Source organism: Coptis chinensis, chromosome 7, assembly GCF_015680905.1.
Source record: "Coptis chinensis isolate HL-2020 chromosome 7, ASM1568090v1, whole genome shotgun sequence".
NCBI lineage: Eukaryota > Viridiplantae > Streptophyta > Magnoliopsida > Ranunculales > Ranunculaceae > Coptis > Coptis chinensis.
In genome coordinates, this window is record NC_141462.1 from 42,770,205 (window position 1) to 42,786,865 (window position 16,661).

Consider the following 16,661-nt stretch of genomic DNA (forward strand, 5'->3'; position numbering starts at 1 on the left):
GTGTATAGGTTTTTGTTTTTATATACTGCTCATGATCTTGTTTTATTCGGCGTCGTGTTCGTCGGGTTGTTAAAACTCCGTTAAATATCGGAGATTTGTTTTTGAACTGTCGAAGCTTAAGCTTGGAGGCCGTTAATGGCGGCGAGCCAAAACAAACCGTTGGTCTGTTTATGGGTTGGAACTGTTGTAGATTATTCAACACTGTTTATGTATTAATTTCGTTGGTTGATGTCGGGTATTGAAGATGGGTCGGGTGTTGTCGAAGCTTCGACAAGCGTTAATGGCAGCACACCCCAGTATCGTTTTGGTTTTTGTTGATTGTTGTGTTGATTGTTTGTTAATTGTGATTTGGGTCGTGTGTGGTGCTGTTGGGAGTTTGGAGAGGGCAGTAAGGGAGGCGCGAGCCCCCAATCCTCCTCCTCTGTAGATTTGCATTACTGTGATACTGAGGGTGGATGTTCATGTGATTTTTGTATGGCGAACTGTTTTGTGGATGAATGGGTTGATGTTTGCTTGTGAGGGGGTGTGTTTGAGGTTGGTATGAGGGCTGTTGGAAGCTTGAAACAAGCTTTAATGGCGTCGGTCGAATTTCTTCAGTATAACAGAATGGTGAATTGTTGATATGGGTAGTTAGGGTTTTTCTCCCTGAACCAAACCGCTGGGTTGGTTTTAATTATAGGTGGCGGTGGTGGTGGTGTGTGGTGGTCGGTGGTGGTTGGTTGAAATTGGAGAGGAAGGAGATGAACAGTAGCCAAAAACGATTTTGGGCTTGGGCCAAAATCGTGGGCTAATATCATTTTACTTTTGGACTTTTAATTTTTGGACTTAAGTTAGACTATGGGCATTTGGCTTTGGGCTTTTGGGTTTTTTTGAGTTTAGGCATGGCTGACTTTGACTGTTGACCAGAGTGGACTTTGACTTTGACTTTGACCAGGGTTGACTTTGACCAGTTGACCCGAAAATTTGACTTTTTCCTAAAATTATGATTCGGTCTATTAGGACAAGTCTAGGACTATTAGCCTGTTTGACTTAGGCTAGGACTTTTCTAAATATACCTGTGTACGTGTATTAAATACTATGTGATATTTCAGGGTTTATATACAACAGCGTTATGACACTTATACATTCATGAAATTAATAATAAAGCGTAAACCAAAAAAATCGTGAATCAAGATATTCATGGTTCTCTGAAATAATAATACATGAAATAAAGTTCAATAATGCGTAAATAAAATTACCCCTCTTTTAGAACTCTCCACGCCTAAAATTTCATAATTGAGTTTTATGACTGTTGATGTCATATGTTAGGTGGGCATTTATTGAATGTGCCATAAATGGCCCGTTAGCGTTATATATGGGTATTCATTGAATGTGCCATGAATGACCAGATTGTTTGGACTACCCTAGAGAGGAACTAAGGTATTCGCCTTGCGGGTTAGTTGTATTCCTTGAATGTACGAGAACGTAGGGTTGGGTATTCCTTGAATGTAGCAGGAATGACCTAAGCTACATAGGTTGTGAAATATGTGTATAAGAAAAGTAATTGATTATTTGATAAGAGAAATTGAATTGATTATGCGAGTGTGTTTAGGTTTACTTCTGAATACCTATAGGATATCTACACATATTATATAGAAGTTCTAACTTTCTTTTGCAGGAGGGTAGGACTTAATAACATTTTGTCTTGAACGCGGTCCTACCCTTATCTGGCCGATGGATATCGGGTAAGTGTTAATGCAATGATTTAAATATTAAAATGAGTGATTTGAATGAGTTAATATAATGGAAGTCTTGCTTGGGAAGACGCTTATGCGGTTGAAATGACGGAACTACTGCCTTCCAAGCCGATAATGATTAAGTTATGGGAAAATATAAAGTGGTTATTTGGATAATTAAAAAGTATGATAATGTTTATATGTGGTTAGTCTACTCATACCAAAGCCAAATTCAATTTCTTGACCCATGTTTGCTTTGTTTTGGTAGCGTGGGTGTGTTCTTGGAAACATAGGTGGAAAGGCGAATGGAACCGTGGCGTGTGATTTGGATTCTCGCCTGGAGCAGTCTGGGAGTTTAGTTTATTAGGTCTGATCTTTTGGAAGGATGTAATAACGTAAGTTACATTTTTATATGACATGAGAATACGATGTTGGAAATTGTTATTCTTAAAGTTTGTTTATGTTTGTATTGAGATGGAAGAAAGTTTTTAATAAAGTGATAGTTGAGGAATTTGGAGATTTTTGTTGTTAAGTTGATCCTGTTGTGATGTGGGTTTTAGGTTTTGACATGTGTTGTATCCCCCGTCATAGCCTGGGTTTTTAGACAATTGAACCAAGTGATGGTTGAGATATTTATATTTCAATAATTCATTTATTTTAATTGTTTAGAAAATCGGGCTGTGACAGATAGACTCATAATGAACTATATAGACACGTTAACACACATTAGATTACGTGCAATTGTCGAAAATATTGGCGATATAAGTCTTTTCATAATCTAATATATTAAATAACTCATTATTGTAAATATGAATAAGATCATAATATAAATATTTATCTAATTCATTATTTTTTATGAGATTAGTAGTAGACAATTGAAATTAAATTTGGAGTTCGATTTTGGTTCGGGTTCAGTTTTGGACTTTTTAACTATTTTAACAGATTTAGGACTAAATTATCGAGTCTAGTTTGGTTTGGTTCGGGATTAGAGAATGTGATGGTCTGACCGATCTCTATTCTATATATTTTGGTCTGGATTCGGATTCAGGTTTTTTGTTCGGTTTCAGACGGATTTCAGGTTTCGGGCTAGATGGACATCCCATTTATACGTTTTTCTTTATAATTATTGTTACCGATCGAAGCAGATTTAAAAGGGTATGTTGATAACATGTGGCAGCAGGCCAAGTAGGTTTTTTGACGAGTCAGTGGTAAGCTAGAGATGCATGAAGCATAAACCATTCAATCAAGTGTAGAGTGTGGGAGTTGGGTGGATTGGAAGGGGTGAGGGGACATTGATTGAAATGTTTGCCGTGAACTGTGCCAAGGATCAAAGTATATTTTGGAGGGATTGGATTTGGAGTGTATCAAATCAAAAATCAATTGAGCTGCTGCTGCTTCTGCTGCTGCAGCGTTTTGGACGAGTCCCTCGTCATGTCCCATCAGTCAAATCTATCTTGTACTGGGGTACCTGAGAAATATTATTGAAATCTTATGTTTCCAACGAGTGGAATAAATGAAGAAACACGAAAAGGAATAGAAAACAAGTAGATGTCCCAACATCTGTTCAGATTAATGATACTCCTTCTAAACTCTGAAGCACGTGGAATCGCGGATGGTATTTGTTTTTCTTATTTTAGTTTTTGGATTTCTTTTCGAAATAGATATACTATCATGGGGCCTTCGGTGCAACGGCTCAGCGAGCCCACCAGCTCTGATGAATTTGACACAGTTTGGCCTTATGCCTCACCAGGAAGTCATGCCTTCACCTCCAATTTCTTTAGTTAAAATTTAACAAACACAGTCTAAGAACATATTTAAGAGAGAAACCAAAAAAATAGTAAATTTTTGAATCAAATCAAACACTAAATAAAAAAAACACCAACCAATTTCGAGAGAAACATTAAATATTCGACATCAAATGACGTGATTTTAGATAAACCGCGTCATATAGTCTATGCGGCTTTCTTAAAACTGCGTCAGTGAAGCCCATCTTAAAAGCCCAAGCGGTACATATCAATTCTTTTTTTTTTTCTCTTTCCAAATCTCTCGCGCGGTTTTCGCAAAACCGCGTGATTGAAGCCCACACACTAGCCCAAGCCCATGCGGTGTTAAAAAAACCGCGCAATTTAGATTTGATACAGCACCAAAACTGAAACCAAATTTTGGCTAATTTGATGTTTAGTTTAGTATTTTTTTTGTGTTTTCATCAACATGTGTCTCTTCTGAAGATGAAAAAATACCAAATTATTTATGCTAAGATAGTATTTTACCTAAAGATGCTCTAAGTTAGTAAACATATTTTCTGTCTCAAAATTTAGTGTTGATAACTTCATGTGTGATCTGGCAAGAGAGATCTTGTCAAAGCCAAATGTACAAACACAAACACCAACACAAAACCACACATGATTTCTGTTAGTAGCAATTCGGGATACGACAAAAATTCGGTACGGAAATAATTTAAGAATTATTAGCCGACTCAAAAAAACGGTATTATCAAATATTCAGTCAAAAATTCGCAATACGGCAATTATGTTGTGTTTAATTAATACGTGTTTTAAATATTTTGTTGCAAAAATTTGTGATATTATATTAATAATAATTATCATTATTTACAACATAACAAACATATCCAATCAATTTAGCTACGAAAATATTGAAACCAATTTAACGGTTTACATAAGTACCATCATTTATTTGTTATTGGATTGAAATTACAGTTCAAACTTCAAAATACACACCATGACATGACAATTTAAATATTGCCCAAAAAATATAAAAGCAAACTTTTGAATTAATTTATTATTAAAAATGTAAGAGTGGGGCACTTAAAGTAAGAGTGAATATATAAAATATATAAAAAAAAATAGCAAAAATACAACTGAATTTTCTTTTTTTTTTAGATGAATTTTTTAGCTGAATTTTTGAAAAATTTGCCAAAAACTGAATTGTTCGTTTCAAAACAAAAAATCGTGAATTATTATGAATCTTTGAAATATTCGGACGTATTATACGGATTGCCCTTCAAAAATTCGATTCGCGAATTATTCACGAATAATTCAGCAAATTGCTAACAACGCACATGACTACATGAGTCATGAGACATGGGTATGGACTAGGGGTGGGCAATGGGTCGGGTAGGGCTAGTCCGGTCCTAAATATTTAAAGCCTTTCAGATATTAAGGCTGGGTCGGTCCGGCCCTAAAGTTAGCATAGGGTCAGGTCGGGTCAGGTCACAAGTCTAAATCTACCCTATCCTAAGTCATCTTTAAAGGTTTTAGGGTCGGGCTTTAGGGCCGCGCCTATATATTTTATTTTTTACTACATCAGTTTAGGCTAGTGTTCATTGTTTTTTATGATTGCTAGGTTGACAAGTTTTTGTTATATACGACAAGTTATTGGAAGTACTTTTTGGTGTAAGTGATAAATTACAAAAGACAATATTATTTTAATTGAAAATATTTAACAAAGAATTGGATAATTATGATATGTATATTTATAGCGAAAATGTAAAACTATAACTAAGATTTAGTTAGGATTGGACTAATGAGAGTTGAATTAGGGTTGGACTTATGTTTCAAAACTTTAACCCTAATTCTGCCCTATAAAGCATTAGAGCCGGGTCGGCTTCACTAAACTCTGTGAAGACTTTAATTGTGAATACTTACATTTCAACTTACTTCTTCTGAATTCTGATGGCCTACGGAAATAGCCGAAGGATTGTGTTGACTACGCTCAAGCACTCGCTAACGTTGAACTCCAGACCATCGTTTCATAATTACAAATCAAGACAGTAAACCAACAGTGGAGCATAAGCCTACTCTTAAATAGCAATGCACTGTGGAGACATTTTCCAAACGGAGAATATTCACAATTTGTACAACATCAAAGTAGCAATGTTTAATAACCATCCAAGTATCCAACCGACATGATGGAAAAAGCACCAAAAGAAATAATTGAAAAGCTAACACTTTATTAGTGATGTGATCACCTAGCCTAATCAGTATCCTATTTCTCTAAGAAAAAGTTGGTCCCATTTCGTTTGACATTACATGTTTATTTCCTCGGGCACATTAAGGATGGGAGACACTTCCAATCAATCCACGTCTTATGGATGGTTACAATAATCAACGATTTTTTTTTTCCGCTGCAACTTATCAACGAAATTTAAGTGCATGCTTGATATATGTAAAAAAACCAATTCTGGAAAATGAGACTTTTTCGGTCTCAAGGATTAAAACTTCTTAGAGTATTTCTAAAAATGTGAGACAGTAGATATTTCCACGAAACTGCCCTGTTGTTGTTTATGTCCATACTACAATATATTTCCGTATTAAGTTTTGAATTTCTGTGCCTCAGTATAAGCTCTTTGATCCCTCTTTCAAGGTAAGTTGTGTCGATGAACACCAAGGACGCGGGTATGTGCGCTTAAGAATGGACATCCAAATTACCTATATGTAAAAATCCTATTCCTCCAGAAATGTTTCACTTTATTTATGGGTTTTCATAATGACACTACAAATTTTACTAAAGGCACCATTTTTCCAATCTAAACAACAAGACCTTTGAAAAAGTGACAAGAACACCACCATCACCCAATTACCAAAAGAAAACCACAAATGGGCTACGACCTTCTACTCCACCAACTCCAGCCTCCTATCTCCTCATGCTCACCTACATCTTTATTTCCCATTGTTTTATTTCGATTGAATGCAAATAAGAATATTATTTTTATTTATGTGTGGAGAAAAACAAAATTTTCAATGAATTAAATGGGTGTTGATGTTTCTCAAATAAATCAAGAATGCTTTGCCCAATATGAATCTCAATGTATTCCAACACAAATTCACATCCTATAATAACAATCAACATTGCCATTGACAACAATTTGTAAATTAGAGTTTATACAAATTTCCGGAGAAATTGGTTGAGTGAGAAAAAGATGAAGAGATGATAGTATTAATGATACAACAGCGATAATGATAATAATGGAGTGATGATCGATTGGAAGTTGGAGAGAGAGAGATGAAAAATGGTGGTATCCTTATAGCTATTATAGGGCTGATTTGTTTTTAGTTGGAAAAGTAGTGCCCTTGGTAAATTTGTGGTGTCTTTACGACAACCTTTATTTATTTGATATTCTCATATACATTTTAACCACAAAATTTTGTATCCTCTTTATTTATTGTCTTGAAGATGAGCCCATAACATGTTGCAACATTCCACACAAACCTTGACTATGACGAGCACTTTAAAATAAGCATTGAGCAATTGCTAGCGTTACATGCTTATGTACATACTAAGGATTGAAAAAAAAAAAATATGCTTAACGTACTATTTAACAAGGATGCCAAATATATGTTATTCTAGGATTGACAAATACGTGACTCGTATAATTTTTTAGATCAATGCACATAAGTTCTTTAACGACAACAAGGAGATCAAACTGTAAAGTAGTACGTACCTTATAAAAAGATGTGCCAATGATATTTCCATAAATCAAATTTCAAAAACAAGAAAAATAAAAAATTGCAATAGTGGAGAATCACCCATGTAAGTAAATACAAATTTCACCCTATACCAAACAAATTTGACATGAGGGTCGAAGAAGGAGCACAGTATTTACACACAAACTAATGGGATTTGACACCCCTATAGGTAAAAAGTAGAATAATAATGGTTATTTTCAGTATGTCTTTTTACACCTCAATATGCCCGACAGTCCCACGGCAAAGAAATATCGTGAGTTTCGACAGAGAAATGTCGTGAGTTTCCATATGTTATCGAGTTCTTACATCCCAAAATAGAAATTTTACCGCAAATGATTTTTTTGTTTTTACCTCAAATTTTGAACACCCACAATATGGATATTGTGGTACCCAAAACTTATGGCAAATGGATATCGTGATTTTGGAACTGCCACGAGTATCTAAAGATTATATTGCAGGAGTTTGTTGTAATGAGAATGGACGAGTATAGAGATGTACGTCAACTTATACGAATAATAGAAGGGTGCCAATATATCTTGGGATTTGTTTTTTTTGGTACACTATTTTGAAATTTGTTAAAGAGGTGCTAATCCCATTAGTTGGGTCTACATACCGTCGAAGAATGGTAATGTTGTTAATTATGACAAAAGTATGTCGAAATGGAGGGTTCTTCCCTGCAAAAGCGAAAGAAGAATGGCAAGATAGGGCTCATAGGGGCAGCTAGCAAAGCATTAGGTATGTTGTATATATGGGTTAAATAGCTAGGTAGTGCCGTAGTGTGGGTTTGTGTAGTGATGAAATGACGATGCAATCAGATAAGTGTTGTCGTCAGGTTTGTGGATTTTGTTCCTTTTGCACTTTATCTTTAATTTTTTTGTAGAGAGTAGAGACAGGCATATACGTACTGTAATAATCAGTTAATGTAATCACAAGCCCCTCCACTCAATCAGAATTATCAGACTCCTCACTAATTAAATCACTAATTACTTAATTACTTGTAAGAGTATTCCCAATGCAATGCAAGTCATTATTTTACCCTTATCAGACTCCTCACTAATTAAATTTCTAATTACTTGTAAGAGCTTTTCCAATGCAAGTCATTATTTTATCTCTCTTTTCACTTTCAGGTAGGCAGTATTTTCCTTTTTTTCCGCCGTTTTGGTGAAAAGCAAGATGAAACTGCCTAATGCAAAGGTTAATATTAATCTCGGACGGGATGTTAGATTCCGTCTTGACGTAAAAATCGAAAAAATGTTTTGGACGGAATGAAACATCCCATCTAAAATTAAAGAAAAAAAGCCAAAAAATCATGCGAGATGGAATGAAACATTCCGTCCGGAAAAAAACCCCATTTTAAAAAAATAAACACACACACACACAAGACGGAATCCAACATCCCGTCCAAAGTTCACAACTCAGTCACTATCTCGGTTGAAGATTTCACCTTCGTTTTGACTTGAAAAAATAGTCACCTTAGTATTCACATTTGCATTGGGCAAGGTTTTGAACCTTTTGGAGGTGAATAAAGTCACAAACCCACCATAATGACTTGCATTGGGAATGCTCTAATCTTAAACTTGTAGTTTGGAGGTTTCACGAGTTGAAAACTTGATATTAGTTTTCTCCTCAACCAGTGCATTAGAGAAGTTTAAAAGTTCGTCTATTAAAATCGTACTAGCTTCATGCCACGTGTCTGGGCACATGAACATCCCAATATAGATGAGCCACTATATTTTTTTTTTAAAAAAAAAAAAAAATACAATTGACATGAAATTATTATTTTTCCCAAAACAGGAGTATATACCTTCATTTAATTATGATAAGGTATATTCTGATTTCGATGTTGTTTCGGTTTTCTCAAAAAACCGAAATATTAGTAATTATTCTCTTAGATTAGGGGAGAAAAAAAATGGGATACAAAATACGTATAAAACCCTGTACCAATATCACACTAAAAAAATGAGATATATTTTTTTTTTTGTAAAACTCATTAGAACTTGCGGCGCAGTTTGTTGCACACTTGTCTTAATTATTTGTAAAACTCATTACTCGTTATCAATAAAATTTTCACTTGTTATATTAAAAAAAATGTATAGGGGCAATTTTGTAATTTTTAGTATATGACACTTCTATAATTTAAATTGGGTAGAAAAGTATAAGGATTTTTTTGTAATTTAGATAAAATATAGGGACTAATTTTTAATTTAGACAAAATATAGAAATTGTTATGTAATTATCATACAGTATATGGACGGTCCTGTGATTACTGTAAAAATTAGAGACTGTTACATAGTTTATATAAAACATAGGGACCTAAAATTATTTAAACAAAAAACAAATTTTTTTGAGAAATGATGAAAATGCCCCTGTGACGAACATGAATTTTTCTATTCATCAACCCCCACAATTTTCTAATATAGTAAGATATATATTACTTCGTGATCAAACTTGGTGTCCATATATAGTGTATGTTCATCAATCAGTCGGCTATACTGTTCAATTGGTTGTGGTCTTGATGTACGCACATTACTTCTTAATAGTCATAAGTAGTTATAATATGTTAGTGCCATTTGATTTTGTGTTTCAAGTCTAATCAGTGGCGGAGCCAGGAATTTATTCCAAGGTGAGCCAGTGAGCATTACAAACAATATTTTTTTATTTTTTATTTTTTTTGGCAAACGAATAATTGTTAATTCATTTTGCCTATTTTTGAAAATTGATTATTAGGTTAGGTAACAAATATTTCGTATTTTGAAAGTGTTGGACCACAACTCAGAACTCAGAGGTACTAGATAGTTTCTATGATAAAAAAAGAATTATATGACCAAATAAGATAATTAGTTGTGTAGGTTAGTTCAATATATTGTTTGTTTTATAAATTAACATTGTTTCTACATATACGAGCATCTCTAGGTGGCCACATCACCTACAGATTTGCTTTCAATTATCGGAATTTTGGTGGATTCCAACTCAAGGTGGAAGCATTCACAACCGCATCACCTGTCTAGCCACATCTCTAGATGCAAAATTGCAATTTCAGATGCGGATGCGGTGCGACAGTGGTAATGTCGTGTGCCATTGCAAATGTCGCGTGAGTTTTTATTTTTTATTTTTTCAATTTAGCGCGACATTCGCGCGACAGTGGGAATGTCGCGTGGTTTTTTTTTTTTTTTTTTTTTTTTTTTTTTTTTTTTTCAACATGGGGATTATTGATGTCGTATGACAAGATACCAATGACGCACGGGGTGAAATTTGTTACCACCTAGAGTTGGTCAGATTTTGAGAAAAATTTTGTCAAATTTCGGTGGCAAATCTACAGGTGATACTACCACCACCTAGAGATGCTCTAATGTGTCTAATTGTAATTGTATGTACTTTTTTATATTTTTCTATAGTAAAAAAGTAAATGTGGAATGTCAAATATTATTAATAAATGTCATGTGACTTGTATTAATTAGAAGAGTATGCATTGCCCATAGAATTAAATTTCTTTTTAGTAGAAGTGGACCCATCAAATGCGTCATGTTCAAGTGAAATAGCTTCCCAAAGCATCAAATTACGAATAGATCCCATAGTAGTCCTAAATACTGTTGCCCTTCACACTATAAGCAAAATTGACAATTTAGGGAATAGTCAAACTCTTGAGATACAAGAAATATTTCAGTTTTTCCCATAGCCCAGACTACTACTTACTTTTTGTGCAAAAATTTAGGATGGGCCAGGGAGTACCCTGGGCCCCGGCCTCCTGGCTCTGCCACTGAGTCTAATGTTTTTTTTTCGATAATATATATATATATATATATATATATATATATATATATATATATATATATATATATATATATATATATATATATATATATATATATAAACAACCTCTAGAGCATGACTGGTACAACATTGTTTGTCAGTAGGCAGTTTGGTAGCTGACATAATTGCTGCTGATGGTAGGTCCATTTCGCCAGCAAATGTGCCTCTCCATTAGTCATTCTACTGATCCATTTAAACTTACAAAACAAGAAGGAAAAACTCAATTGAAACACACAGTCTCTCAGACATTCATATATCCAAGCGCAATTAGGGCTATTAAGAGCTTTTATGACCGCTGCACAATCTCCCTCCAAAAGAACTGCATCCCATCCAGAAGCTTTTGCTAGCAACATTGCCACCTCTGCTGCTACCATTTCAACTTCTTCAGCTGATCTGGCTTTAAATCTTCTGGTGGTTGTGCCTACTATATTACCTTCATTATCCCAAACTATGGTAATAGCTGATGCCCATCCTATTGTGGGCTTGAAGGAAGCATCAAACCTGATGACAATACACTCATTAGGAATAATAGGAAAAAGGGAATCAAAATCATCTTGTTCAGAGTCAAAGTTAGGAGGAGTAGAGATTCTATTCTCAGTTTTTCCTGTTGCAAGTTCTGTGTAGCATTTGTCTGCCTTCACAACACTCCTCCTAATGGTCCTTTCTCTGTTAGGCCTTCGATGTTCAAACTTAGCTTCATTCCTAGTTATCCAGATATTGTACAGCAGATAGCAAGCTTGAATCCCAGCTTGAGCTATCTCTTTGTTCTTGTTATTACACCAGCTCATGAATATAGTTACCCAAGCTTTGGCATTGTTCCTGCCTTGCCTCTCCACTCTCATACCCAAGCCTGAGGAGAACCACATGGCTCTAGACCATTCACAATCAAAGAATATGTAGTCATCAGACTCTAAGGTCATGTAGCACAAGGGGCAGGAGAAGTCCCTTCCCCCATATTCTTAGCTGCCAACCTATCCCCCATAGGTAAAGCAGACATGTAAAGTTTCCATAAGAACAATTGGACATTAGCTGACAGATTAGCTTTCCAGATGAGCTTAGTAGTATGGGAATTGAACCTGGAGCTCTGCCCTACATCTTTATCTTTTGTAAGATATTTGTAGGCAGATTTCACAGTGAACCTCCCAGACTTATCCTCATTCCAAATCATCCTATCCTAACCAATGTCCAAAGGTCTAATCAACACTTCTTGGATTCTCACAGCCAGATGAGGGGGAAAAGGGTTGTAAGCTTAGTTTCGTCCCAACTAGTCCCATCTGCTTTAAACAAATCAACCACATGGAGGTCATTCAGACTGGAATCTTCCACTCCAAGCTCCTTTAGAGTCCTAGGTTTTCCATTACATAAAACCCAAGGATCATTTATGAGTGAAGTGGAGGTTCCACTATGAATCCCCCAGATCAGCCCCCCACTTATGAGGTTGAAAGTATGGTGTATTCCCTTCCAAAAATAGGAAGCATACCCATGAAGTTTCCATATGTCCCCAATTCAGTTTTTTCCATAAATACTAGCTAGAGTTTTTCCCATATGTCCCCCCATAGAGTCTAATGTTGATAGTAATTGTAACGCCCGTATTTAAAATACGTATTTTTCTATATATTAATTAATTTATTTATTTATTTAAAATTTGTTGGATTTGGATTTGGGATACACGGGCCTGATTTCTGGGCCCGAGTCTGTATTGGGCTTAGGTTTCGAACCCAAGTATATAATCACATTGTTCTAGAAAATAGGGTTTTTAGAGAATAAAAAAATAATAAAAATGGAGGCAGAGATGGAAGCTCGTTGGCTAGAGCGTTGGAGCGCGACAATTCGGACTATGAGGGATTCGTCGAGCTGTTCATTATTGTGAGTAGATATTTTATGGATTTTTATTTTATAAAATCCTTGTTACTGTCGGTTTCTTTTCTGTTGAAATCTGTCGTGTTGTTAAAACTTAAAACTTTGAAATTTGATATTTAACTGTCGAATTGTGTTACTTGCTGAAAACTAACTCTGTAATGTGGTGTGAGCTCAAGATTTAAGGTTTTCACTTACAAATTGATTTAGGAATCAATGCTTACTCAAGTCAGGCCTTGGTAAAACCGAATGTAAGCATGTAACCCTAAAGTCTGCATTTAAAGGGAACTTGAATGATTTAGTCCATGAAAGCTATTGAAAATTCGTTTTTCTTGATATATATCCAAAACAAAGATAAGGACGAATGCTTTCAGTGGTGGCTGGTGGCCGGACTTGAGCAGCGGGAGGTAGCTGTGGAGGAAGGGTCGATACAATTTCAATTGGAAGTTGTCTCGATGTTGGTTGAGAATTGATTGTTGGTGATGGGGCGCGACTGTTGGTTTACTGGGCTGTTGGAAGCTCCCAATACTTGTTAATGGCGGCCAGAGAATCGCCAGTAAAAGTATGGGAATTGGGATTGTTGTGTTTTTTGTATTGATTGAAGATCGGGGGGAAAAAGGGTTGAGGTTTGGGTATTGATGGTTGAATGGGTCCGGAAAGAGGTATGATTGAAGCTTGAAGAAGCTTTAATGGCGGCGAAAATTTATAGATCTAGTTTTGAAGAAGTATAGGGATTGAATGATTTGGTTTTTTTGTTTTCATTAATGTTGTTTGGTTTTTTATGGGGATTGAAACTGATATGATGAAGAGGAGAGTGGGTGGCCGGCGCGATTTGGTGGCTGGTGGTGGAGGGTGCTGTGAGGAAGAAGGATGAGGAAGACGACATGTTCCTCATAATTGGGCTTGGGCCGTAACTTAGGTTGTTTCTTTGGGCCAGCTATTTTGGTTTTGTTTTGGGCCGATTTAGATTAAGTTGGTTGGGCCAAAAACTAACTAGATTTCTTGGGCCAGTTTCATTAGTGTGTTGGGCCAGTTTCATTAGTGTGTTGGGCCATTTTCAGTTTAGTCTTTGGGCCCAAGATTAGTTTAGTTTGTTATGGGGCTAGTTTCATTTTAGTGGTTTGTGGGCCGAACCAATTAAGGTTTTGGGCCAGTTTAAGTTTCATTTTCTGTTAGCTTGGGTCTAACCCAATTAGCTTTCTTTGGACCGGTTTTTCTGTTTTTGTTTTGGGCTTGGTCCATATGTTTTAAAGTGGGTCAGGTTGATTCACTAGGCCAGTGTAGACTTTTGGGGCCGGGTTCTAAGGTTTGGGCTTGGCCAGTTGGGTCCGAACCATGACCTTAGCTATGAGCCCATGAACCATGCACCTTTGACCTTAGCCATGAACCATGGCTATGACCATGAACCTGTTGAACAAAGAAATGACAGTTTGACTTCGACCATGATGTGTTGACTTTGACAATGACAGTTTGACTTCGACCATGATGTGTTGACTTTGACAATGACAGTTTGACTTCGGCCATGATGTGTTGACTTTGACCGTTGACCTTTGACATTTGACCGTTGACTGTGGAATGTTGACTGTTTTTATTTTTTCACATGTTTAAGAATATAGACAAATATAGTAATAAAATATTGTCGAAAATTGTATAGATTTGGTTGTCATTATCTAATTAAGATTTGACGTTGATATTGTGACCTTATATAATATGTTGGGATATATATATTAAATGCAATAGTTTTGGAGACATAAATGTATAAACGCTCCATTATTTTATATGTGAGATGTTACTATGAGGTAGTATAGTATGTGTGGATATTTTCCCACGGGATTATGGCTTAGTGCAATAATGTATTGACACGTGACAGAATGAAAGTGGTTATGAGATATAATTGAGATATTTCTAAATATTGTGGCATAGTGCAATAAAGTATTTGACCTGCATGTGATATAGTGGAATTATTATGAGTCATTAATGTATGACACCTGAATAAATTACGTAACGAAAATCCTAGAACCTAGCTACCACAACTCATGTGATTTTCCTTGTGTGGGCGTGTGCAATTTGATTGGCCCTTCTGGCGTTTCAGTGAATCTGAATGTCCCTTCTGGCGTAAGTAATGTGATTGGCCCTTCTGGCATTTCAGTAAAGCTAAATGGCCCTTCTGTCGTAGCCGAATAGTGCCTTGATTATTCCGTTCGCAAAATAGAACGAGTCGCGCGATATTTTATGCCGAATAGTGGCAGTACTTACATAATGGCTTCCATGTGAGGGTTATCTAGTGTAAGGCATCCCGCTCAAGGTAGTTACGCACGGAGTGGTTCATTATGTAAGGGGAGGCATGTGGATGTACATGTTCGGCATTGGGAAGCGATTGTGGTAGCCAGAGAAACTAGGTAAGACATAGATACGACGTGAATTTTATGGACACACAAAGAAAGCCTTAATTAATATAATTATGGTAATATATTGGTTAATGATATATCTTTAGATAGATGATTGTATATGCTTGGCTGGTTATAGTTTAGTTAGAACCTAAGGCGCCTCGTGGAAGAATTAAATGCCTTTTTATTATGCGTATGATTTGTTGTGTGGTTAGTGGGAAGTTAAGGCCTCAGAGAGAGAAACACCGCCTTTAATTATTGTACTTAAGGATGTTGTATTAGTCGTTGAAAGTTAAGGCGCCTCGATGGAGGAACTAACTGCCGTATGGATTGTGTATATATATGTATAATTATATGTTATATTTTAGAGTTACTCACACCAGCATTTTTATAATGCTGACCTGATTTGCATGTTTGTTTATCGGGTGTGTTCATTAAATGAACATAGTTGATAAGTCTTGACAGGTTTAGTGTTGAAGAAGATTGGTTGCTACTTGTGGTTTGCGTTAGCGTCGCATTTCAAGATAGGCTTTGTTTTCCTTTGAGGTGATATAAATTTTCAGTTGAGATAAGGTTATTTGCATTTTCATTTGTAAATTTTTGTAATGAAGATGACTTTTGTTTAAGTTAAAAATTTTATTGGTTTTTAATTATCCGCATATTTAAACTGTTTATGGGTTTTTGAAAGTGGAGAGTGCGTCACACCTCGGAGATCGAAGAGTCGGGAACAAATAATGTTTTTCCGAATTCTGTCGAAATTCGGAGTGTGACAGTAATGAGCTCATGGTTTTCAGAAAACCGTTTTTTTTTTTTAAACCAAATTGGGTCAGACTAGTCTCGATTCAAATCTCTGGTTTAAATAAAACCCGCTAGTTTTTTGTCAAGTAAACTTGGCTAGGTTGAGTAAATAATGTATATACATGAGATTAATAAAGTATACTTATTAATGTTTTGGTCGAGTCAACTAGGCCTGATTGAGTAAATAATATATATACTAGCTAATCTGCCTGTCCTATGGCCAGGCTTACTACTATAGAGATTAGACCACATTAGTAAATACATATTTTGGGTATGTTAAGCTCATAAGTTTGTGTTGAAGAAAGATGTTACGGTACTCAATACCACATTAGTAAATACATCTTGAAGGATTTGAAGCAAAAAAATAAAATAAAATAAAATAGTTATAGATTCTAAGTAAGAAAGAGCAGCGTTTTTAGTTTCTGAAGAAGAACTCCAATCCATCATTGCAGCTATCGCACGTGCAACATTACTTGTAGTACTTTTCTCCTCCTCCATAACCTTTTTTTGATGAGGTTTGCTTTTTGCAAGGCTTCTAAACAAAAATTTGTTGGTACATTTGGATTAATAGAAGTAGTGAGGCCGTGAGGGTGGGGTCCTTATCTCTT

The 16,661-nt window shown here is 35.7% G+C and overlaps 1 protein-coding gene across 1 annotated transcript; it reads right to left on the bottom strand.

The window, feature by feature from the left end:
* Positions 1–11,079: 11,079 nt before the first annotated feature.
* Positions 11,080–11,931, bottom strand: LOC147487617 (uncharacterized). The gene has a single exon (XM_086574081.1). It carries the CDS (start codon positions 11,929–11,931, stop codon positions 11,080–11,082), a length of 852 nt encoding a protein of 283 aa, XP_086430207.1.
* Positions 11,932–16,661: the final 4,730 nt, after the last annotated feature.